This window comes from Lepus europaeus, chromosome 20 (assembly GCF_033115175.1).
Source record: "Lepus europaeus isolate LE1 chromosome 20, mLepTim1.pri, whole genome shotgun sequence".
Classification (NCBI taxonomy): Eukaryota; Metazoa; Chordata; class Mammalia; order Lagomorpha; family Leporidae; genus Lepus; species Lepus europaeus.
The window spans coordinates 26,251,582-26,274,272 of record NC_084846.1 but is presented as its reverse complement, the minus strand read 5'-3'; the positions used below and the strand labels follow the sequence as shown (position 1 = coordinate 26,274,272).

The window sequence follows — 22,691 nt, the reverse complement described above, 5'->3', positions numbered from 1 at the left end:
GTTTTTGGAGTCTCAGGGGCTCCTCTGCTGTCCCCAGTGGCAGGCATTTGACTTTCAACACATCTTTGTCTCCCTACCCCAAAATCCAGGCAACATTTTTGGCTCCCAGGGGCGGTGGGGAGTCTGTTAAGGAAGAGGTTTGCACTGAGCACCACAGAGGGAGAGGTGAGCGAGGCTTGGCGTATTGCCCTTTGTGCACGCTGTGGGCACGGGTTTTGTAGAAGCTGATGCAGCCGGGGAAGGGGCAGGAACATCTCAGTGCACCGAGGCTGTTTCCCTGCAGAGTCGCTGGACCACAGCAGGGGCATGAGACGCTCCACGTGGCTTCTACGAAAAACCCACAAAGCACATGAGATGGAGATAGATGTAACTCGCAGGGCCACGTGGCGATGAGGGGACCATGGCTTTCTCAGAAGGATCAAGGAATGTTTGTAGGCCCCTGTTGTGAGAGATCGTGAGGGTACTTGTCACCACGTGGCAGAGAGTAACGATAGGGGCGTGGCTGGCACTGGTTTCGGCCATCGCCCGTTAAGTTGCTCAGAATCTCCATTCCCCTCCCCCCCAACACGTATTCATGGAGACAACTCCCAATTTGTTTCTCTAAGATTGGATGGGTGGATTTCATGTTTTAAAAAAAAAAAAAATTGGCCAGCTCCTTGGGAACATGTTGTCAGCAGCTGTGGATTTCCAAAGGGCAGGCACCCAGTCGTTCATTGTTCTCTTTCTCCCTTTTCACAGAATAAAGTCCTTTTCCACCAATTCAGTCTCAAGGAGAACTGGCTGCAGCACAGAGGCGCTGTGATTGAAACAGAAGAAAGTGAGTAGGGCTCCAGATGGGGGGTTGAGGCCGCCCGGGGTTGCAGCTCGTCACCAGCTTCCTCCTGCCCATGTTCACAGCCAGGAGCTGCTCTTCTCTCTGCCTTTGAGCATCAGTTTCCATGGACCGCATCGTCCTGTCCCGAGGGCCAAGGGCGTTGTCAACTTGGGACGTAAGGACAGGGAACCAGGCAAGAAGCCTCTGTGTTGTCGGGCAGAGGTGCGAAATGTACCGAGAACAGCCTTTGCCTTTTTCCCACGACCACCTGAGAAGGCCACCGAGGCCACAGGACAGGGGTCGGGGCTGGGTTTGGCCCCGAGAAGAAAGGTCTTGGAGAGAATAACAAGGCAGGCTGTGTGCTCAAAGTCCCTGCAAAGCAAGGCTGTGCCGGGTGGTGCCACTCATGCAGTAGGCGCGCAGTAGTGCTGCAGGGGCAGAGTAGTGCTGCAGGGGGACCTGACACCCCCTGGAAGGCGCTGTCCACTCGCTGCCAGAGGAAGCTCCTCTTGAGTGCCCTGAGGATGCCAATGAGCCTTGCTCTGTCCTGTTCGATAAGGGGACAGGAAGGGTGGCAGGGGTTTCCTCATGTTTGGGTAAAGATTATGTTGAGTGCAGAGCTGGGAGACAGTGAATTGAAATGCTCACACTCTGGTGACCTTGACACTCCCTTAATTTTTAAAGAAAATATTTCTTTCTTTATTTGAAAGGCAGAGTTACAGAAAGGTTGGGGGAGAGAGAGAGACAGAGCAAGAGAGCATGAGCACATGATCGATGAATCTTCCATCTGGTGGTTCAGTCCCTAAATGTCTTCAGTATCTGAGGCTGAGCCAGGCCCAAGCCGGGAGCTCCATGTGGGTGCAGAGGCCCAAGTATGTGGGCCATCTTCCACTGTTTTTCCAGATGCATTAGCAGAGAGCTGTATTCCAGGTGGAGCCGCCGGGACTAGAACCGGTGCCCATATGGGATGCCAGTGCTGCAGGCAGCAGCTTAACCCACAATGCCACAGTGCCAGCCTCTTTTAATTTCTTATTTTTATTTTTTTAAAGATTTTATTTATTTGAAAGAGTTACACAGAGAGAGGAGAGGCAGAGAGAGAGAGATCTTCCATCCGTTGGTTCACGCTCCACTTGGCTGCAATGACCGGAACTGAGCTGATCTGAAGCCAGGAACCAGGAGCCTCTTCCAGGTCTCCCACATGGGTGCAGGGGCCCAAAGACTTGGGCCATCTTCTAGTGCTTTCCCAGGCCATAGCAGAGAGCTGGATCAGAAGTGGAGCAGCCAGGACTTGAACCAGCACCCATATGGGATGCCCGCACTGCAGGCAGTGGCTTTACCCGCTATGCCACAGTGCTGACCCCTTAATTTCTTGAACATTTAAAACACCAACTGTCCCAGCAGCGCTTCTTCTGCCCCGTGGTGTTTGTGTGCAGTGCCGCTGAGAGAGAGATTGTAGCCAGCTGAGTGTCATCTAGCCCAAGTCAAAGAGCAGGCAAAATGATCTGACCTCCTGATGCAGTCATCGGTGACACTCCTTGCGTGTGTTGTCTTACAGTTTGATGTGCCATCCCTGCTGAGCTTCAAGAAGTCTCAGTGTCCCAATGCCCCTGACCTTGTTCGCTGGCTTCCCAAGCCACCTGTCTGTCTGCCTTACAGTCAGTGCTTCGGGGCCCAGATCTCCAGCCTTGCTCAGGAAGCCGGCTTCTCTGTGGAAGCAGGAAGCCTTTGTTTTCTCACGCCCGTCAAGTTGACAGAATCTGGGGCGACTGCTTGGTAAATGTCATTGTCTCCGCTCCCGCACCACCCACGGCACATGAGATCCGTCCAGTGCTTCCCGGCCGTGTGTTTACTTTGGGGCTCTGTCCAGAATTCACAGGCAGACTTTCGCTTAGTTTGCATTTCTGCGAAAACAGTCCTGCGCTGAGTTCTGTGGTGCCATTTTAAAATCGCCCGGAAGGTTTTTCTGGAAGCTGTGCTCTGGCTCTCTCTGATTAGGTGTTACAGAAGAGCAGACTATCTAAGATGTTATTGTCCCCCTGTCTGGGCAAAAGGAGCCTTTTTTTAATGGCTTCAGAGGAGCTGTCATTGGTCTCCATTGCTGTTGAACAGTTTCTGCTGTTCAGATGGTAAAAATTTCCCCCAGGATCCTTTCTCCCTGATAGTGAGAACGTCCTGGGAATAATGATTGGAGCCACGGACAATAAGAAGGAAATTAAAAAGGCGAGGGAGGCGAAACTTATGCGCCAGCTTATGCCAGGGGCAAGCTGACGACTGAGCCTCCGATAAGCTTGCGAGGATTCTCACAGCCCAGGCAGGGCTCGGCTTGGACGATGGGGCCTGTTCTGGAAGGGAGTGTAAGATCACAGTTCATGAGTTTGCATGCTGATGGGCTGCTGTGGGAGCGGGCAGCACCTCTCACAGCAGGGGTTGTACAGTACGGCCCAGGTGCCCCGGATGGCGTGAGCAGGTGCCTGCCACATGCACAGGCTGGGGCTGCCCTGGACTCCCCGGACAGCTGGGAAACCTGAGTCCACGCGTGCTTGTTCACTGGCCGGCCGACGGCCACGTCTTGCGTGTACAGCACACACTGACAGGCTTATCACCCCATGGCTTCACGTACATACATCTAGGTCAGTCTCACTCCAGAGGGCTCCATAAAACTGAACAGAAGGGCCAGCATTGTGTACAGCGTGTTAAGCTGCTACCTGCAACACCAGCATCCCATATGAGCATCGGTTTGATCCACTTCTTTTTTGTTTTGCTTTGTTTTGTTTGTTTGTTTGTTTGTTTTGTTTTGTTTTGTTTTTTGGACAGGCAGAGTGGATAGTGAGAGAGACAGAGAGAAAGGTCTTCCTTTTACTGTTGGTTCACCCTCCAGTGGCTGCTGTGGCTAGCGTGCTGTGGCCGGCGCACCACGCTGATCCGAAGCCAGGAGCCAGGTGCTTCTCCTGGTCTCCCATGCGGGTGCAGGGCCCAAGCACTTGGGCCATCCTCCACTGCACTCCCTGGCCAGAGCAGAGAGCTGGCCTGGAAGAGGGGCAACTGGGACAGAATCCGGCACCCCGACTGGGACTAGAAACCGGTGTGCCAGCGCCACAAGGCCAAGGATTAGCCTATTGAGCCGCGGTGCCGGCCCTGATCCACTTCTGATCCAGCTGCCTGTTGACATACCTGGAAAAGCAGCAGAAATGGCCCAAGTGCTTGTGTCCCTGCTGTCTACATGGGAGACCCAGATGGAGTTTCAGGCTCTTGGCTTCAACTCTGGTCCAGCCCTGGCTGTTGCTGCCATTTGGGGAGTGAACCAGCCAATGGAAGATTCTCATTCTCTCTCTCTCTCTCTCTCTCTCTCTCTCTCTCCCTCTCTCTCCCTCTCCCTCTCCCTCCCTCCCTCCCTCCCTCCCTCCCTCCCTCCCCCTCCCTCCCTCCCTCCCTCCCTCCCTCCCCCTCTCTCCCTCCCTCCCTCCCTCCCTCCCTCCCTCCCTCTCTGTCTCTTGTTCCCCCTCTGTACCTCTGCCTTTCAAATAACTAAATAAATCTTACAGAAAATGAAAGAGAGTAGCATGGTGGGTGCCTTGGCTGGAACAGCCGTGGCCAAGGCTCCGCTCACGCACGGTTCTTTCCCTCCTGCAGTCTTTTGCCACGTGTACATAACGGAGCACTCCTATGTCAGTGTGAGGGCCAAAGTTTCCAGCACAGCCCAGGAGATCCTGAAAGTAGTCGCAGAAAAGATCCATCACGCAGAAGAGGAGCTGGCCCTGGTGGCCATTGCGTTCTCCGGGGGTGAGTTGTTTCCCATCTCTGATTATTCCTCTCCCACTGTCCCTTCCGGGCCCACAGCTGGATAACCATGGCAACAGTGAGGTGCCGCCTAGCAGAGGTGTTTCCATGGCAACGGCTGGGTGCTGCTGGATGCTGAATTTCCTCCCAACAACTGACTGGGGAGGCATGCCCGGTGTTTTTGAAATGCATTATAAGGCTTTTTGTATTTTGGACTCTAGATAAGCCTTCTATTTGTATACTTAAATTAACTAGGGGAATTGCTAGAGGGTGAAATTACTATAGGGAAAAAAATAAAAAGGAGTCCTACTGCCAGGTAACAATTTAATACCTAAAGACTCTGTTGGAAGACAGCAAAACTGTGCAGTAAGCCAGGTGCCCACAGGACAGCGTTCCTGCAGGTGGATGTGGGGAGTGAGGCCTGTCTCCCCCTGTGAGGCTTTCTTGATCTTCAGAGAATGGGTTATTGTCTGTTTTGAATAGGATCACACAGATTACAAGCTGACACCATCGATCTGTGGGGCCCGAAGAGACCTCTCGCTTTTCACTGGGGCCTGTCACTTCTCAGTGGCACCCGCCTCCCTTTGTGACTTGCAGTCTTTATTTCATATCTCATGAACCCCAAGCAGAGCACCAAGACCGTGGCTTAGCTGCAGTCACTGGGCTGCTCAGCCAGCGATGGGGCTGCGGGGAGGGGACAGAACGGCCTTTGCGTGGGCCCTTTGTTTACGGCAGGCTGTACCTGGTGTTGAAGTCCCGTGTGGCTCCTGCGGTCTCCGAGCCAGCGAGTTCCACGTGCAGACAGAGCCCTGCTTCTGCCGGGCCTCTTCTGCCTCCCCAGGAATCTAATGGTGCATCATCTCGGAGCAGGCATCCGAGACGCGTGTGGACCCCGTGAATTTTAATCAGGATGTGGTTGCATTTTTGATAATAGATTTTTGGTGGAGATGATAAATGTTTATTATATGTGATTTTCAGGGACCAAAGATATTTTTAAACTATTGTCCTTTTAAATAGTATTAAAGCTTCCTCAAAACTAGTATTTGATGTCAAGTTGCTACCGCTACAGAAAGTAATCTTTGGGTGCCCAACTAGACAGAAGGTGTTGGGGGAGGGATGGGCCCTAGGAACCTAACAGTACCACTCAGATCGTCTCCCGGGAGCTGGCTCATCAGCCGGGGGCCACGTGAGAATCTGCCAATTAATGAGTGGCTCTTTCACTACCCAGTTATCTATTTGATGGCTGTGAAATGCCATTTTCATACTCTATTAAATTAGATTCATCAGGGCGAGCTAGCGTGTATAGACCCATTGCTAATCATCGCTAGAAATATCAGCTTATCTGCTGAATTACCCCACAGATTTGGAAACGTGCCATAGCTTTCCACCCATTAGTTATTCTGTCTGTTAAGAACCTTTGTGCCTGCATTTGATTATCTCTGAAACAATAACTCGTTAAAGAAGCAGGGCAGGTGGGACGGGCCAGAGCTTAATGCGTTTCTTGCTCCCGTTACTTAATGTTTTTTAAATTATTGATTGATTGATTTGGGAGACATACAAGCAAATCTGCCATTCAGTGGTTCACTCACCAGATGCCCAGAATAACCAGGATTGGGTCAGGCTGGGGCCAGGAGCCAGGCATTCAATCCAGATGCCCCCCCTGGGTAAGCAACTAGGACCCAATCACTTGAGCCACCCCCTGCTGCCTCCCAGGGTGCTCACTAGCAGGATACTGGAATCAAGAACAGAACCGATCTCTAGCCCAGGCAGTCTGCTAAGGGATGTAGCAGCTCAGCTACTACACCAAAAACACCTGCCCCACTTACATAGTTTGTTATAAATAATGTTTCATGCCCCTCTAGAGTGAAATTATCATGAGATCTGTATTTTCTTTTTGTCCACAGAAGTTTAAAGATGTTGGAAGTTCTGTGGATTTTTCTGAAAGAAGCAGTACTATCATCCTTATATCTTTAGTAGACTTTTTTTTTTTCTTTTATGATTTATTTATTTATTTGAAAGGCATAGCGATGGTAGGGGGCGATATTTTCCATCCAGTGGGTCACTCTCTAAATGGCCACGAAAGCCAGGGCTGGGCTGCGCCAAAAACCAGGAGCCAGGAACTCCCTCTGGTTCTCACATGAGGATGGTCCTTGAGTCATTGTCCACTGCTGCCCAGGCACAATCGCATGGCGCTGGATCAGAAGCAGAGCAGCTAGAGGGCACTTTGTGGCTTAGCTGGTAAAGCCACCACATGTGACGCCAGTGTCCCATGTGGGTGCCAAATGGGAGACCTGGACAAAGCAGCTGGCTTCAGGCTTTGTCCCAATCCCAGCCATTGCAGCCATCTGGGGAGTGAGCCAGCAAATGAAAGATCTCTGTCTCTCTCTGTAACTCTGCCTTTCAAATAAATAAATAAATTTTTAAAAATGTAGGAGTGGAACAGCTGGGGCTTGCACCAGCACTCCAGTGTGAGGTGCAGGTGCTGTGGCTTTTTACCTGCTGTGCCACAGGGCCCACCCCTCCCATGAACTTTCTGAAGACCCTCGTATGCACCGATTTGTAAAAAAATTGTACCAAAGTACATTTGTCTTTGAATTCCAATATTTAATTCCAGCGTTTTGAAGTAGTCATGGTAACCTCCCCAGCTGTTCAGAGGCTAAAACCATAAATTTTCATCTTTCATCGTATATGAGAAACCTGAAAATAAGGGAAAAATATTTCTTGGCAAATAGAAAGGTTACTATCCTAAAGACACGGGTTTTCTTCTGTAAAGTGTGAATGAGACTCCTAAATCCCATTTTCACTTAGACACAGGCGCACAGAGCACCGAGAGAAATTCTAGCCCAGTGAGGAAGCGGTTCAGAACCGGGCTGTGACACCCGTGACCTAGCGTCATAGTATTATCGATCTTTACGATGCTGGGCCATAAAGAATCTATTAGACTGTCACTTGTATTCTCTGTATCAAGCAGAAATATTCCAAACTAAGTTCGGATTGGAGCTGATCATCTAGAGAATGGTGTCCAGTCACTGGATGGCCACGCGGCTCCCATGGCTGTGGCAGGAGGCTTTGATGTTGCTTCAGTCAATTCCTGCCTGCGTCTTGCAGTTAGGAGGAGGACGCTTTTCTGGGAGGAAAGCTGTTGTGTCATTACAAGGCTCTCCTTGCGGTACAGCAAAGGTCAAAGGGCAGGGACAGTTTGCAATCAGGGAGGTGCGACGGAAGAAGAATACATGAAAGATTTTTCTGCCTCACTAGGAGTCAGCAAACCCAGAAGAAGCTGAGAATCCTGTGTGGGTTTTAACCAAACAGCAAACCTGCCAAAAGCCACCATCCGTGTAGGTCAGATCCATGCCATACACCTCTATTTAGGAAAGTAGTGTGATTTGTTTTCTTGAAAAGAAGAATTGCAAAGAAATTTGGAAGCCTGTATCCAAAACTTCCAAACTGTTAATTCCCTTTGAGCCAGTACTTCCAGTCCTAGGAATCTATCATAAGAAAATCATCTACAAGCAGACAGATTTGCGCCATAGCGTATTGACTCTGACAGTGTGTGGGGTTGCCCTTTAACCAAGTCCATTATCTTCCAGCTCCTAGCTGCTGCTTTGCATATGACAAGCCATATGCCCCAAAGAAAGTAGGAGCCATTAAACCCTCAACAATAGTAGAAGATTAAATGATGTTATATAACCAAGGAAACATGATATAGACAGATCGTTTTTTTAAAGGTTTATTTATTTATTTATTTGAAAGGCAGAGTTAGAGAGGCAGAGAGAGAGAGAGAGAGAGAGAGAGTCAGTCTTCCATCTGCTGGTTCACTCCCCAAATGGCCACAACAGCTGCAGCTGTACCGATCCAAATCCAGGAGCCAGGAGTTTCTTCCAGGTCTCCCACGTGGGTGCAGGGGCCCAAGCAGTTGGGCCATCTTCTACTGCTTTCCCAGGCCACAGCAGAGAGCTGGATTGGAAGTGGAGCAGCCGGGACTTAAACCGGTGCCCATAAGGGATGCTGGCACTGCAGGCGGTGGCTTTACCTGCCCCAATCCACTTTAAGTCATGCTTACTTTTAACTATTTTTTTAAGAACTTCCCACTTTAGATGCACTGTGTAGGCCTACTGCTGCTCTTATGTTTCTCATTACTTTTTTTTTTTTTTCTCATTTTTTTAAATAAAGAGAAGCATGAACTTCAGCCGAATGACTTGGCCATCTCCAAATCCCTTGAGGCATCTGGGCGGTTATATGTCTACCGGAAGGACCTGGCTGACACTTTGGTAAGGAACTGTGGTCTTGAACTAGAAACATGCACCACCACCCTCAGACACGACACAGCTTTCCCATGCTAAATCCCTCCAAAGTGAAAACTTCCTGAGCTTCTGAAACACGAGATGTGGAATCGGTGATCTCTCCATTTTATTCCGTTTCCTCTTTTCTGTGAGTCGGGGGATGAGGCTGAGAAACGCACCCTGAGTGGATTGGAGGGAAAGGGACGATTCAACGCATCTGGTGCACTTGGAATGTCCTACTTCTTTGAGGAATGGGGGATTTTCCCTGCTGTGTTCATTGGAGTCATAACCATGAGACATCCGATTCCACGGAAGCCCAGGAGTTTGACAAAATGTAGATTCCACGCTGTGTCTTGTTTTCAGTTAGAAATTTAAGACTCTGCCTAGGTGGGCATTTTTCTGTTGTGCTGTTCCAAAAGACCTCAGCCTATGGTTGCTTCCCAAATGACAGAACCCTTCCCTTGGAACCTTCTAGAAAGAATGGGCTCTCCAAGGCAGCCAGCCTATCGTCTGGACTCAGGGTCCTCCTCACCCCTCGTGCAGTTGTCACCGGGTGGGTCTTTGCAGCTGGCACAAGACACCTTCACCAGTTCATGGAAAGTACGCATCACATAAAAACCATGCACGGGTCTCAAAACTTCTTTGCGCCCAAATAAACTTATCTTTTCATTCCATCTTCCATGAACTATTTGATGTCCTCCTGAACATGTGAATTGTGTTAACCAAAACTGCTTTAACAGAAATATTACGTGTAAAGTTACCTGCAGGATATCTAACTCCCATCATACTGTCCATCACTGTCAATTTTCACCCATAGTACCGGATATGAACATGCTACATAATTTACACACGGTTCAAAGAGCCTGGGTAACGTACTCCGGGTATAGCCACGTCAGGGAGAGTGCTAGGGTGTTAAACCCAGCTGTGGTTGGCTCCGACGCCCCTGCGGATTGCTCTCATTGTGCATGATGTAGAAGAAAAGGAGCTGACCTCTTCCCGTTCCTTGCATGTCTGCACTGAAATAGTGGGCTTGCTCATTTCATCTTCAAAACATTGTAATTGGGGCCACGCTGTGGCTCACTTGGTTAATCCTCCGCCTGCGGCGCCAGCATCCCATATGGGTGCCGGTTCTAGTTCTGGTTGCTCCTCTTCCAGTCTAGCTTTCTGCTGTGGCCTGGGAAAGCAGTGGAGGATGACCCAAGTGCTTGGGGCCCTGCATCTGCATGGGAGACCAGAAGGAAGCTTCTGGCTCCTGGCTTTGGATCAGCGCAGCGCCGGACATAGTGGCCATCTGGGGAGTGAACCAATGGAAGGAAGACCTTTATCTTTGTCTCTCTCTCTCACTGTCTATAACTCTAACTGTCAAATTAAAAAAAAAAAAGATTGCAGTTCAAATAGAAGAAAAGGGAAGCCTCACACATGGAACCACTAGGACCCACTAGCACGAGCACACCCATTCATCTTCTTAGAAGACAGGAATTAGAGCTGTGAAGGGACAGGAGAGGGAGAGTGTCTCGATGACTGGGTACCAGGACAAGGGCCCTGGTTAGGGAAAGTCAGAGGAACAGACCAAGTAGAACAGCCTTGCACTCTGCAGGGGGCAGCCGGTGTTGGTGCACTGTGCAACTCGCAGCTCGCCCTTTGAAAGTCTGCCGGGCAGTCCGTGTGTCCCAGCCTGGCCAGGCCAGTCCTGGAAAAGCCCCACCTTCCTTCTGTTGCCCGCACCCTCCTGTCCCCTGCATGGTTGTGAGTGCAATGTCAGCGTTTTCTGAGCTGTTGATGGAGTCGGTGCTTTCTGAGCATCACACTGAGGCACGGAGGATGTGTGTACCATGAGCTGCTCTGGGGACAACCACGTGTGTGGGGAAAGCAGCTCTGTGTTGGGTGTGTGTGCATGTGTGCATACGTGTGTGCGTGCATGTATGTTTTAAGGAAACCTTTTTATAAGTGTAAAACTAAGGCAAATACAAATCTTTCCTAATTTAGTCATAGATTAATATTTTTTTAAGATTTATTATTTATTTGAAAGAGTTACGCAGAGATGGCGAGGTAGAGAGAGGTCTTCCATCTGCTGGTTCACTCCCCAATTGGCCTCTATGGCCAGAGCTGTGCCAATCTGAAACCAGGAGCCAGGAGCTTCTTCCAGGTCTCCCATGCCGGTGCAGGGGCCCAAGGACTTGGGCCATCTTCCACTGCTTTCCCAGGCAATAGCAGAGAGCTGGATTGGAAGTGGAGCAGCTGGGGTTCAAACCAGCGTCCATATGGGATGCTGGTACTATAGGTAGCAACTTTACCCACTATGCCACAGCACCTGCCCCTAAGTTAATATTTGACATCTGAAATACTTGCTTTCTCACGTCCCTTGTTTTTGCAAAGTCCCCATTTGTTTTGCTTTGAGGTCATTAACTAGTCAAGTCCAACCCCTCAAAGGGGAGAATTTATATTTTAATTGGCAGACACCAAATAGTTTGGAAAGATGGCAAGCAACATTTTCTTTTAAATAGCCAACAGTGACAGCAGATTTAAAGTTGTGTTGGCCAAACTATAACAACAGAAAGGAAAGAACAGGAGAGGAAGGGAGGAAGAGGGAGAGAGGGAAGAAGGAAATACTATGATATTCTTAGAATTGTACCTACGGCTGGTGCCGCGGCTCACTAGGCTAATCCTCCACCTGCGGCACTGGCACCCCGGGTTCTAGTCCCGGTCGGGGCGCCAGATTCTGTCCTGATTGCTCCTCTTCCAGTCCAGCTCTTTGCTGTGGCCCGGGAAGGCAGTGGAGGATGGCCCAAGTGCTTGGGCCCTGCACCTGCATGGGAGACCAGGAGGAAGTACCTGGCTCCTGGCTTCGGATCAGCGCAGTGTGCCGGCCGCAGCGGCCATTGGAGGGTGAACCAATGGAAAATGAAGACCTTTCTCTCTGTCTCTCTCTCTCTCAATGTCCACTCTGCCTGTCAAAAAAAAAAAGAATTGTACCTACAAGCTGTATTGGATCTGTTAAAAAAAATTAATTCAAAATTAGAATTCAAAATACACTAATGAAATTGGGGTGGCATGTCATCCTGTCTTCCCCTTAGGTGTTCCAAGATGCCCTTACCAGTTCTGTAGAGTTAGCTCCTGTTTACACAGGGGAAACCAGTTGAGACGTAAAATGGCCCTCCTCCACGGGGTGCACATGTGAGACAGCTCGTGCCTTGTGTCTCACGTAAATGCGCTCGCTCTCCACGGGCGTTTCGCTGCGATCTGTAAACGCGTGTCTGGGATGAGGCGTGCTAAACAGATGTCCTGTGAAAGCCGTGTCTGTCTGTGTTGAAGTGCACCCTGACATTTCTTTTGTTTGTTTTTATACTAACCCTGCTGGCACGTTCCTTCCTACCAGCAGCCAAAGTGATGTCGGGCCTCTTGCTTTCATTATGCTGTCTGCCGGCAGTGTTTTATGATCAGATTCGTGGAGGTGGGGGAGGTGAGACACGTGGGGGCGGGGGAGAAGAGGAGCGGGGCAGGCTCACTCTGAGGTTGTTTGCCGTAGCTAAGACCTTTTCCTAAATTGGCTGTAACCCATTGAAGGTGAACAGACCAGCAAAAATATTAAGTGCACTCAGAAAAGATTGCCGTTCTAATTCTGGACTTCTGGCGCTCTCTACGTGGCCAGCCAAGTTCCGTGCAAACCGCTGGGGAATGACCGAGCGCCCTTGTGTTTCTGTCTGTGCCTTTAGAACCCCTTCGTGGAAAACGAGGAGTCACAGCAAAGGTCGATGCGGATTTTGGGGATGAACACTTGGGATCTGGCCCTGGAGTTAATGAATTTCGATTGGAGTCTGTTCAATTCCATTCACGAGGTAAGTTCTGAGTACTAAGAGGATGCACCTGCTAATGCTATTTGAGCTATGGATTCTTTTTGGAGAACGTGTGTGTGCATGGTGATAAGCTAGGGTAGCGTGATCCGAACGCTGTTTCCAGACTTAAAATACATTCAGATACTGACCCAATCCTAGGACAAGCAGATGTTATGGTCAAGTTTTATTTACTTCTGCTTATATAAAGTGGTATAAATATGCAAGATTTGTATAAAATGTATGCATCCTTGTTTATGAATACACACACATTGATAAATGTGTATGAAGCTGCCAATGGGGTTGAGGAACTGTTTTCTCTTTGATATTGGCATTTTTATTTTTCTGTGAAGTTTACACTGGTTATGCATGTTATACATGTACAGATCCATCCACCCATTTACTTCAGAACATTCTAGACAATTAGACTTGTGCTGCAATTTTGGCTATATTTCAGATTTTTATATTCATCTCTTTCCTCCCTTGAGGGCACATGATTGCATTTATCAAGCAGTAGATTAGGAACAAAATGCTAATGACAACTAATGAGTGTATTTGGGCAATGGGAGGTCTCGCAGGAATCAGGGGATGAAAAATGTGAGAGCCCCCTGCAACCGTATGGTCACGTTGGTTTTGCCGTGCGGTGGAATTTCTCATTCTGCAATGGCCTGTCCTCCTCAGTGCCCTAGGAGCATGTGTTAGCATCCTTCACGTGTCATGTGTTTTCTCATTTAAGAATTAACATTGCAATCTGAATTTGAGCATATAGTGCATTCACTCAGGTTAGGCGGCTTGTGTCTTTGGAAAAATATTAGTACCACTGTCCTCAGCTTGTTCAGTGGGAGCCTGCAGATTATGTCTGTAAAATGCACACTCATTTAAAATCCGACGTAATCCTTGGTATGTGCTCCATCTACATAAATCACTACTGGTCCTACTCGGCATTTGTAAATTGCCCTGATCTCATGTTTGTCCCACTTCTGGTTTGACAATCGCGCCTATGGGTGATTCTCAGAGGGAGGGTGCCCAAGCCAGCATCAGCAGTGTCACCCCGGGAATCTGCACTCTTGTCTTCAGCCCCTCCACAGAGCCTCTGAACCAGAGCTTCTCCAGGTGGGGCCCAGCGATCTTTGCTGTCACCGATTCACACCAAAACCACAGGCCCTTTGGGGTTATTGAGCACCTGAACACCTGCTGGTCACACCCGTGCTCGTTCTCACTTGGATTTCCCAACATACCAAGTCTGGGAAGTGTGGGGGCTCCACGTGAGCTGCGACTTCACCTGGAGAATGTTTGGGTTTTCCTCTAAGAGATGTCTTCTGAAAAATCCCAGTTGTGTAAGGATCCTAGGTCAGCGTGATCAAGCAAACCATGTGTAAGACACGAGAAGCATCCTTGAGAACTTTTGCCGTGTGATTTGCTATATAGTCCCTGTTGAGGTATTTAATGATGTGGGAGTTGCTCTTGGAAAGGGACGGAACTGTGTCCTCAAGGTGCCTCGGACCGTGCCTCCAGTAAACCCTGGCGTGATCTGTTTCCTTCCAGCAAGAGCTGATCTACTTCACGTTCAGCAGGCAGGGGAGCGGGGAGCACACCGTGAACCTCAGCCTCCTGCTGCAGAGGTGCAACGAGGTGCAGCTCTGGGTTGCCACCGAGATCCTGCTCTGCAGCCAGCTGGGCAAGCGCGTGCAGCTGGTGAAGAAATTCATCAAGATCGCGGCACAGTAAGTTTCACCGGGTGGACGGTGCTGCTCCCCCCGCCTCCCGCAGAGAGTGTGTTGAAGTTTGTTTTTTTCCCCTTGTGATGGTAAGAAGCATTGGGTTGCGAAAGGGTAATATTGAGTGAACGTGACCAAATGGCTGAGAAGGTCCGACCTTGCATGTTGAGGCCTTTGCATTCCAAGTATCTCTGTCTTCAGGAAGATGCCAGCATAGCACACGGAGGCAGTGTGAGGCAGCAAGAAAGTAGGTGGTACACAGCCCTCCAAGCTTGCTGCCAAACCACAGCGTGGCTGGGTGAGCCACAGTAGGTGAGGCGCCAGGAGCGGGAGGAGTGGCGGGCTCTGAAAATCAGGTGCATTCCAGGATTCTGCACATTGCCCAACAGATGGGACTTTTGCATGCCTTGCCCTGCCTTGCCCTACTTGACCGCCGGCCTCGCCTCCTGGTATGCCCCAGACCCCAACCACTCTGCACATTACGTTCCAAGCTTGGACACCTGTGCTGACTCGGTCACATCCGGCCACTTCCCCTCAGCACGTTGCTATCATTTTTCATGACCTCCGTCCAAGTCTCTCCTTAACTTCCAGAGGCAGGGCCCCTACCTGCCCTCTGCACATGCACACCCACACACACGCACGCACGCACGCACGCATGCTTCCCCTCTGTAAAAGCCACTGTTTCATACGTATCAAGCGTAGCTCTTTATACAGAAATGCATCTCGAGGCTGTGTGAGCTTGCGAAGGGCAGCATCCGTTTCTAAATTAATCATTGCACCTGGAAGCCTGCCTCAGAGCTAGGCAGGTGGCAGCGATTCGGTAAATGTTGGTGGTGTGAAGTTGTAGTCACTTACTTGAGAACGTCGTGTCGAATACCAGATCCGCAGCCTGAGACCCTTGGGTAGAAAGCTCCCCGGCTGCAGGGAGCAGCATCCTCCCCGGTCTCCAGGCTTGCCATTGGATTTCTCACTTTGTTTTCCAAAGCTTTTTAAAATTGTATTTATTTATTGTTTGTTTGTTTGTTTGTTTGAAAGCAGAGTTAGAGAGAAGGGAAGAGAGAAAGAGAGATCTTCCATCCCCTGGTTCACTCCCCAAATGGCCTCAATGACCAGGGCTGTTCCAGGCTAAGACCAGGAGCCAGGGGCTTCTTCTGGGTCTCCCACGTGAGTGTCAGGGACCCAGGCATTTGGGCCATCTTCAGCTGCTTTCCCAAGGGCATTAGCAGGGAGCTGGTTTGGAATTAGAATAGCCAGAACTGGAACCTGTATGGTTTGCCAGCACACTGCAGGTGGCGGCTTAACCTCCTACACCACAGTGCCTGCTCACACAGTCATCTTTACATCAGACAGGTTCAAGTACCTATCAGGGCCCTGTATTCAGGGAATGTGTGCTGGCGGGAACAGACTGATCCACACACAAGCCCTGTCTTCACCAAGCTTGCCGTGTGCCTACAACTCCTCCAGCCAATGTGTAGGGTAGAATGAGGTAGGTGCCCATGGGTGAGATCGGGTTTGGGGGGGAGGCTCCAACCCCATAGTGTGGAAAAGGAAACCAGGGAACCTCAGGGGAGGATTGTAGCACTGGAGGACCTGCTTGGCTACTGGGTGGATTTGATGGGTTGTGCGTCAGAAGAGCGCTGGCTGCCAGGGAAGGCAAACTCACTGGGGACAGAAGGAGGCCCATGGCGCAGGAGGGCACCTTGTCCGCCTTGGCACCACAAGCCGGGTGGTTTGTCAGGCAGTGTGGGAGATCAGTGGGTGGAAGACGCCAGGACCCAACCATCAAGGATCTTGAAGTTCATATGGAAGAGTTCAAACTGAAGCTCAAAGGCCAGAGGGATCCTCTGAGGGATTTGGGGCAGGACGCTGGTGGGAAGAGGGACTGTCCCTTAGGAAGGCTGCCCTGCAAGTAGAAGAGGCCAGGAGTCGGCCTGACCTGGCGTTTGGTGAGCCTGAAGAACAGGTGCACCCCAGTCTTGGACTGTTTTTATGGTCAGTGACCCCCCATCCCCCATTTTTTTTTATTCAGCCAATATGTTCTTTTTTTTTTTTTTTTTTTTTTTTTTTTTTTTTTTTTTTAAACAGGCAGAGTGGATAGAGAGAGAGAGACAGACAGAGAGAAAGGTCATGGTCAGTGACCCCCCCATCCCCCATTTTTTTTTTATTCAGCCAATATGTTCTTTTTTTTTTTTTTTTTTTTAAACAGGCAGAGTGGATAGTGAGAGAGAGAGAGACAGACAGAGAGAAAGGTCTTCCTTTTTGCCGTTGGTTCACCCTCCAGTGGCCACTGTGGCCAGTGCATCGCACTGATCCTAAGCCAGGAGCCAGGTGCTTCTCCTGGTCTCCCATGCGGGTGCATGGGCCCAAGCACTTGGGCCATCCTCCACTGCCTTCCCGGGCCGTAGCAGAGAGCTGGCCTGGAAGAGGGGCAACCGGGGTAGAATCCGGCGCCCCGACCAGGACTAGAACCCGGGGTGCCAGCGCTGCAAGGCGGAGGATTAGCCTGTTGAGCCAACGGCACCGCCAGCCTCAGCCAATATGTTCTAAAATGACCCTTGAAAGTCCTTTTTGCTACAAAGGCTTTCTGCTAAATGCCAGTTAGGTGGAGAAATGGGACATAAATATCCCAAGGAGTAAAATGACACCCGCAGCCCAGCTCCCACTGTAAGATCCTGCCTATCCTCAAGGAGATGAAATAGATTCACATCTTCTCCTATAGACCCTGAGCTCTTGAATTATTTATGGTGCCGGTCTCTATCCCTGGCCCCTGGAATAGAATGCAAACAAACATCCAGTTACATTCCTTATAATCACCCTGGTTAGGAAGAACCCAGGGAAAACAGTAATTTCCACAATCACAAAGTCTTTTCCCTGCCTAAGGCGGCTATTTGCATATTCATGTCTCCCCCACCTTCTCCTCCCCATCCCCCACCTCTGGGGATGGAGTGGATTTCACTTCCTCACTCCAAGACAAAGGAATGTTTGCTGAACTGCAGAGTGTGTGACAGTGTGTTCTGACCGTGCAGCCGATTACCCTGAGTGACAGGGACCCGGACTGAAATGGTACCTGATCTTTGCTCTGTATCAGAAATCATTAATTCCTTTCTTTACCAACAGATTCAGATATTAGCTGTCTGTGTTTGGTGTTGACTTTGAGAAAATGCTCAATGAACCACAGAGATTCTTTATGGGCAGCTAAAAGATAGAAAGGAAGGATATCTAAGAGCCCGTAGAGATAAATGACACTAAAGAAAAAGAGGAACAATTATTATTTTTTTTGACAGGCAGAGTTAGACAGAGAGAGAGAGAGAAAGGTCTTCCTTTCTGTTGGTTCACCCCCAAATGGCCACTACAGCCGACGCGCTGCACCGATCCAAAGCCAGGAGCCAGGTGCCTCCTCTTGATCTCCCATGCTGGTGCAGGGCCCAAGCACTTGGGCCTTCCTCCACTGCCTTCCCGGGCCACAGCAGAGAGCTGGACTGGAAGAGGGGCAACCAGGACAGAATCCAGCACCCCGACCAGGACTAGAACCCGGGGTACCAGTGCCACAGGCAGAGGATTAGCCAAGTGAGCCGCAGCTCTGGCCAGTTATTTTTTAATAATAATTTTCAAGCCATCTCCCCAAAAGTCATCTTCCATTTCAGCAAGTGCCGTCTAAGGATTTGCTGGATGCTAGGCAGGTGGGTGATGGACAGGATGCAAGCATTAAGTGGTCTCCTTCCCTGCTCTCCAGGAACCTTGGGTCTAGCGGGGATGCCACTTGGGGAGGCCTCACCAAGGGAAGGGGAAGCACCCAGAAATGAGAGAGGCCCTGGCCCCATCTGCTGCCCAGCAATTAGAGTGGCTTCCACTGGCAGGAAGAAGGACTGATCCTTCCGAGACATGATGTCCAGGGGTGGAGCTGATTTCAGGCCAAGGTGAGGGAGGGTAACAGTGCTGCAGCCAGCCCTGGGCCGCAGCGGTTCTCAAAAACAAGTGGGAGGGGTAGGGGGTGGGCGTCCCAGCCGTGCACAGTAAGCCACCCATTGGGACACTCACATCCCATATCAGAGTCTGGGATGGAGTCCTGCCTCTGCTTCCAATACAGATTCCTGTTTGTGTGCTCTGGAAGTGGCAAATGATGGCCCATATAACCTGGGTTCCTGCCAACCACAGGAGACCTAGATCAAGTTCCTGGCTCCCAGCTGCAGCCTGGCCCAGCCATAACTGTTGCCGGCATTTGGGGAGTGAGCCAGCAGGTGCATCTCTGATCCCCTCTCTCTTCCTCTCTCTCACTCTGCCTTTCAAGTGAAAACAGAGCAAAAACCAGGTGGGGTACCAACTCACTGAATAGGAAGTCTGTTGTATATTCATGGGCTACACCCCGCAGCATCAAGTTGGGCATGAAGGAGTCAGGCTGAGGGAACCTGCAGGCAGAGCCAGAAGATGGGCAGGAGGACCCAGAGGGATATCCCGTACCCAGTGGGGGTCCAGCAGTGAGGCGCCTGCAGCGCAGGTGCTCAGCCCACATAGCTTTGACACCAGCTGTGGAGGCAGCAGTGCCAGTCCGGGTTCCCAGCTAGGGCGCAGGTGCACTTGGCCTCGAGCGGGATCTAGTGCACGATGCTGGTTTCAGGAGGCTGTGGTTCGGGAGGACCTGCCGGAATAGCCAGTTTATTTCTCTTCACAGCCCAAACCCTTTTCCTGGTCTGTATTAGGCATTCTTATTCACACTCTGTGCAACTGTAAAGCCACCTGTCTGTGGAGGGCAGACATCTGTGTTATGCTCATTGAGAACCACTGAAGTCCTCACAGCTGTTGGCCCATCTTGGAATGACGGGAAGTCACACTTCCTGAAAAAAGTCCTAAATACAGTAAAAAAATACACTGTCTATAAAGATGCTCATCGTAACATCCTGTGTAACAGGGAGGAAGTGAAAGTAACTGAAAGGTCAGCAGTGGAGTAAATGCGTTGTGGAATATGTTCTCCACGAAGTACTATGTAGCTGATAATGGTGATAGTGGAGAAGTTATAGTGCATTAGAGAGGTTTCACAAGGTTCATGGGAAGTGGAATTAAAAGATCAGCTGAGAAGCTGGCGCCACTGCTCACTAGGCTCATCCTCCACCTGCGGCGCCGGTACCCCGGGTTCTAGTCCTGGTCGGGGCGCTGGATTCTGTCCCGGTTGCTCCTCTTCCAGTCCAGCTCTGCTGTGGCCCAGGAAGGCAGTGGGGGATGGCCCAAGTCTTTGGGCCCTGCACCCACATGGAGATCAGGAGAAGCACCTGGCTGCTGGCTTTGGATCAGCGCGGTGCACCGGCTGCAGTGGCCACTGAGGCGTGAACCAACGGAAAAGGAAAACCTTCCTCTCTCTCTCTCTCTCTCTCTTACTGTCTAACTCTACCTGTCAAAAAAAAAAAAAAAACAAAAACAAAACAAAACAAAACAAAACAAAAAACGCTGAGAGGCAGGCATTTGGCCAAGAGGTCAAGACACCAAGACACCTGCCTGGAGTATACTGGCTATATGTGTATATCCAATTTACATACTCCGGTCTATGGATAGTGGCGTGCTGGGTTTGATACCCGACTCTGCTCACAATTCTGGCTTCTGTATCACAGACCCTGGGACGCAGCAGTGATGATGGGAGCCATTGGGTTCCTGCCACCGTGTGGCAGACCTGGATTGAGTTCTCAGCTCCATCCTTGGCCTTGCCATTGGGGACATTTGAAGGGTGAACCAGTGGACGGAAGTGTGCTCGCCCCCCCCACCCCCACCATATCTTTTTCTAAGATTTTTTATTTATTTGAAAGGCAGAGTTACTGAGAGAGGTGGAGAGACAGAGATCTTCCACCCACTGGTTCACTCTGCAAATGGCTGCAACTGCCAAGACCGGGCCAGTTTGAGGCCAGGAGCCAGGTACTCCATCCAGGTCTTCCACATGGGTGGTAGGGACACAAGTACTTGAGGAATCTTTGGCTGATTTCCCAGATACATTAGCAGGGAGTTGGATCCAAAGTGGAGCAGCTGGGACTCAAACCAGCACTCAGATGGAATGCCAGCCTCACAGGTGGCGGCTTACCCCACTGTGCCATAATGCCAGCCCCTCTTTCTCTGCCTCTCAAATAAACAAATAAATAAATATTTTTTAAAAGGTAATTTTATATTGGGACAGTTTTTTGCAATATATGCATATGAAGGGGTCTTGAAAAAGTTCAGGAAAATGCATATTTTCACCAAAAATGAATTTATCTTTTAGTTGGATTTTTAACGAACTCTTTGAAGCACCCTTGTAATGTAACGAAGAAAGCAGGACACAGCGTCCCCAAATGCGAGTTGAGACATTGGTGGAGATGTCATGGAATAGATGGCGCCTCAGGGAAGCCACACTAACTTATGCACCTGCTCTCTGCCAAGCACTTCCACAGTTTTGAAGTTTAATCATCAGGGCAGGGCAGCTGCTTAATTAAGATTTAATTTTTGAAAAGCAAGGTTAGAAAGAGGGAAAGAAGTAAGAGAGAGTGAGCGAGTGAGAGAGATATCTTCCATCTGCTGGCTTACTCCCCATATGGCTGCAGTGGCCAGGACTGGGCCAGGCCAAAACTGGTAGCCAGGAGCTTCTTCCAGGTCTCCCACGTGGATGCAGGGCCCCAAGCACTTGGTCCATCCTTCACTGCCTTCCCAGACACATTAGCAGGGAGCTGGATGGGAAGTGGAACAGCCGGGACTTGAACCAGTGTCCCTGTGGAATGTTGCCACCAGCCTCCAATTTCTTCTAATTTAATGCTTGGACTCAGAGAGATTTTCCTGGTGCCCTCCAGATGGAGGAGGGGATCCTCGGGGTGTCCCTGCTGCCCCCGAATGCTTGGTCCCCTGTTCTGGCCATGACCATGAGTAGGATCCTGAGCAGCTGGCTCTCAGGCTGTGACAGACATGATGCAGGATGGGGTGAATGGGACTCAACATGATCTTTTGCATTGTTTCCTCGTTCTCGCCGTGAGACATGTGCGCTGGGAGCCCTGTAATGTGCGTCATGTTTTAAACATCGACAGCATAGCAGAGCAGCCATTGTGTTGGTCACAAGGAAATCAGGTCTGAATGTCATGGGAGGGGGAGCTCAGACCCATGGGGCAAACAGGACTTGTCTGTCCCCAAGTGTAAGAACTTGTTCATCCCAGAGGGGACCAGGGAGCATGGTGGTGCAGGCGCTGGGGCATAGTGGCTTAAGCCACTGCCTGTGATGCCTGTATCCCATATAGACGCTGGTTCAAATCCCAGCTGCTCCACTCCCTATTTATGCACCTGGGGAAGCATCAGAGAATGGCCCAAGTCCTTAGGCCTCTGCATCCACATGGAAGACTTAGAAGAATCTCCCAGCTCCCGGTTTTGGCCTAGCCCAGCCCCGGCCAACGCAGCCCTTTGGGGAGTAAGCTCCCAAATGAAGCTCCTGGCCTTGTCCTGGCCCTGCCTTGGCCATTGTGGCCATTTGGGGAGTGAACAAATGGATGGAAGATTCTCTCTCTCTCTCTCTCTCTCTATTTTTCAAATCAATAAAATAAACCTTTAAAAAAATAAAATACACAAAAGCTACAAAATATTTTAAAAATAAGTAAAAAGCAGCACGTTGATGGAAGCCGGGCCCAGGGGGCTGTTGAAATGAGCGATGTGCGGGTGAAGAGCCATGAGTTTGAAAGAGCCTCCCTTGAAGGTGTAGGATAGATTTCCACCAAGCAGGGTGCCAGGCGTCGCGACTCCTGGGGAACAGGGAGGTGGCCCGGGTGGCCTCAGCCTGCTCTTGGCGATCCTCCGGCCCAAGGAGGCTTCTTCACAGCACTCTGATTGCTCTCTGATTCTGCAGCTGCAAGGCCCAGCGGAACCTCAACTCCTTCTTCGCCATCGTGATGGGTCTCAACACTGCGTCCGTCAGCCGCCTGGCGCAGACCTGGGAGGTGAGCCGGGGGCAGGTGGTGGTGGGGAGGCCGAGGGGCAAAGGGATCGGGGGCTGCAGGGGACGCCTGCATGCACACTGAATTGATTGAAATGGTCTCAGTGAGTCCAGCCCTGCTCGGACCAGACGGTCCTTAAGTGGTTCTCCAGTTTGCACCAAAGGGATACAGGTGATAAAAGGTGGAGCGTGGGACAGTGTAGTTCCCAGGGATAAACGTGCGCGCTCCAAGGCAGACAGCATGGTCCAGTCTCCAGTCGCGGAGATGGACTTGCGCGCTCGGTGGCAGACGGTGTAGTTCCGTCCCGCGGCGTGGGGATGGACTTAGAGCTCGGAGGCGGACGG

At 50.4% G+C, this 22,691-nt stretch overlaps 1 protein-coding gene across 1 annotated transcript in view; it reads left to right on the top strand.

The window, feature by feature from the left end:
* Nucleotides 1–22,691, top strand: part of RAPGEF5 (Rap guanine nucleotide exchange factor 5) — a 249,155-nt gene that overhangs the window by 205,646 nt on the left and 20,818 nt on the right. Inside the window, exons 16-21 of the mRNA XM_062179032.1 lie at nt 739–817; nt 4,445–4,594; nt 8,765–8,862; nt 12,588–12,710; nt 14,250–14,428; nt 22,260–22,350. Coding sequence (XP_062035016.1) covers nt 739–817; nt 4,445–4,594; nt 8,765–8,862; nt 12,588–12,710; nt 14,250–14,428; nt 22,260–22,350 — 720 coding nt within the window. The remainder of the gene's footprint in view (nt 1–738; nt 818–4,444; nt 4,595–8,764; nt 8,863–12,587; nt 12,711–14,249; nt 14,429–22,259; nt 22,351–22,691) is intronic.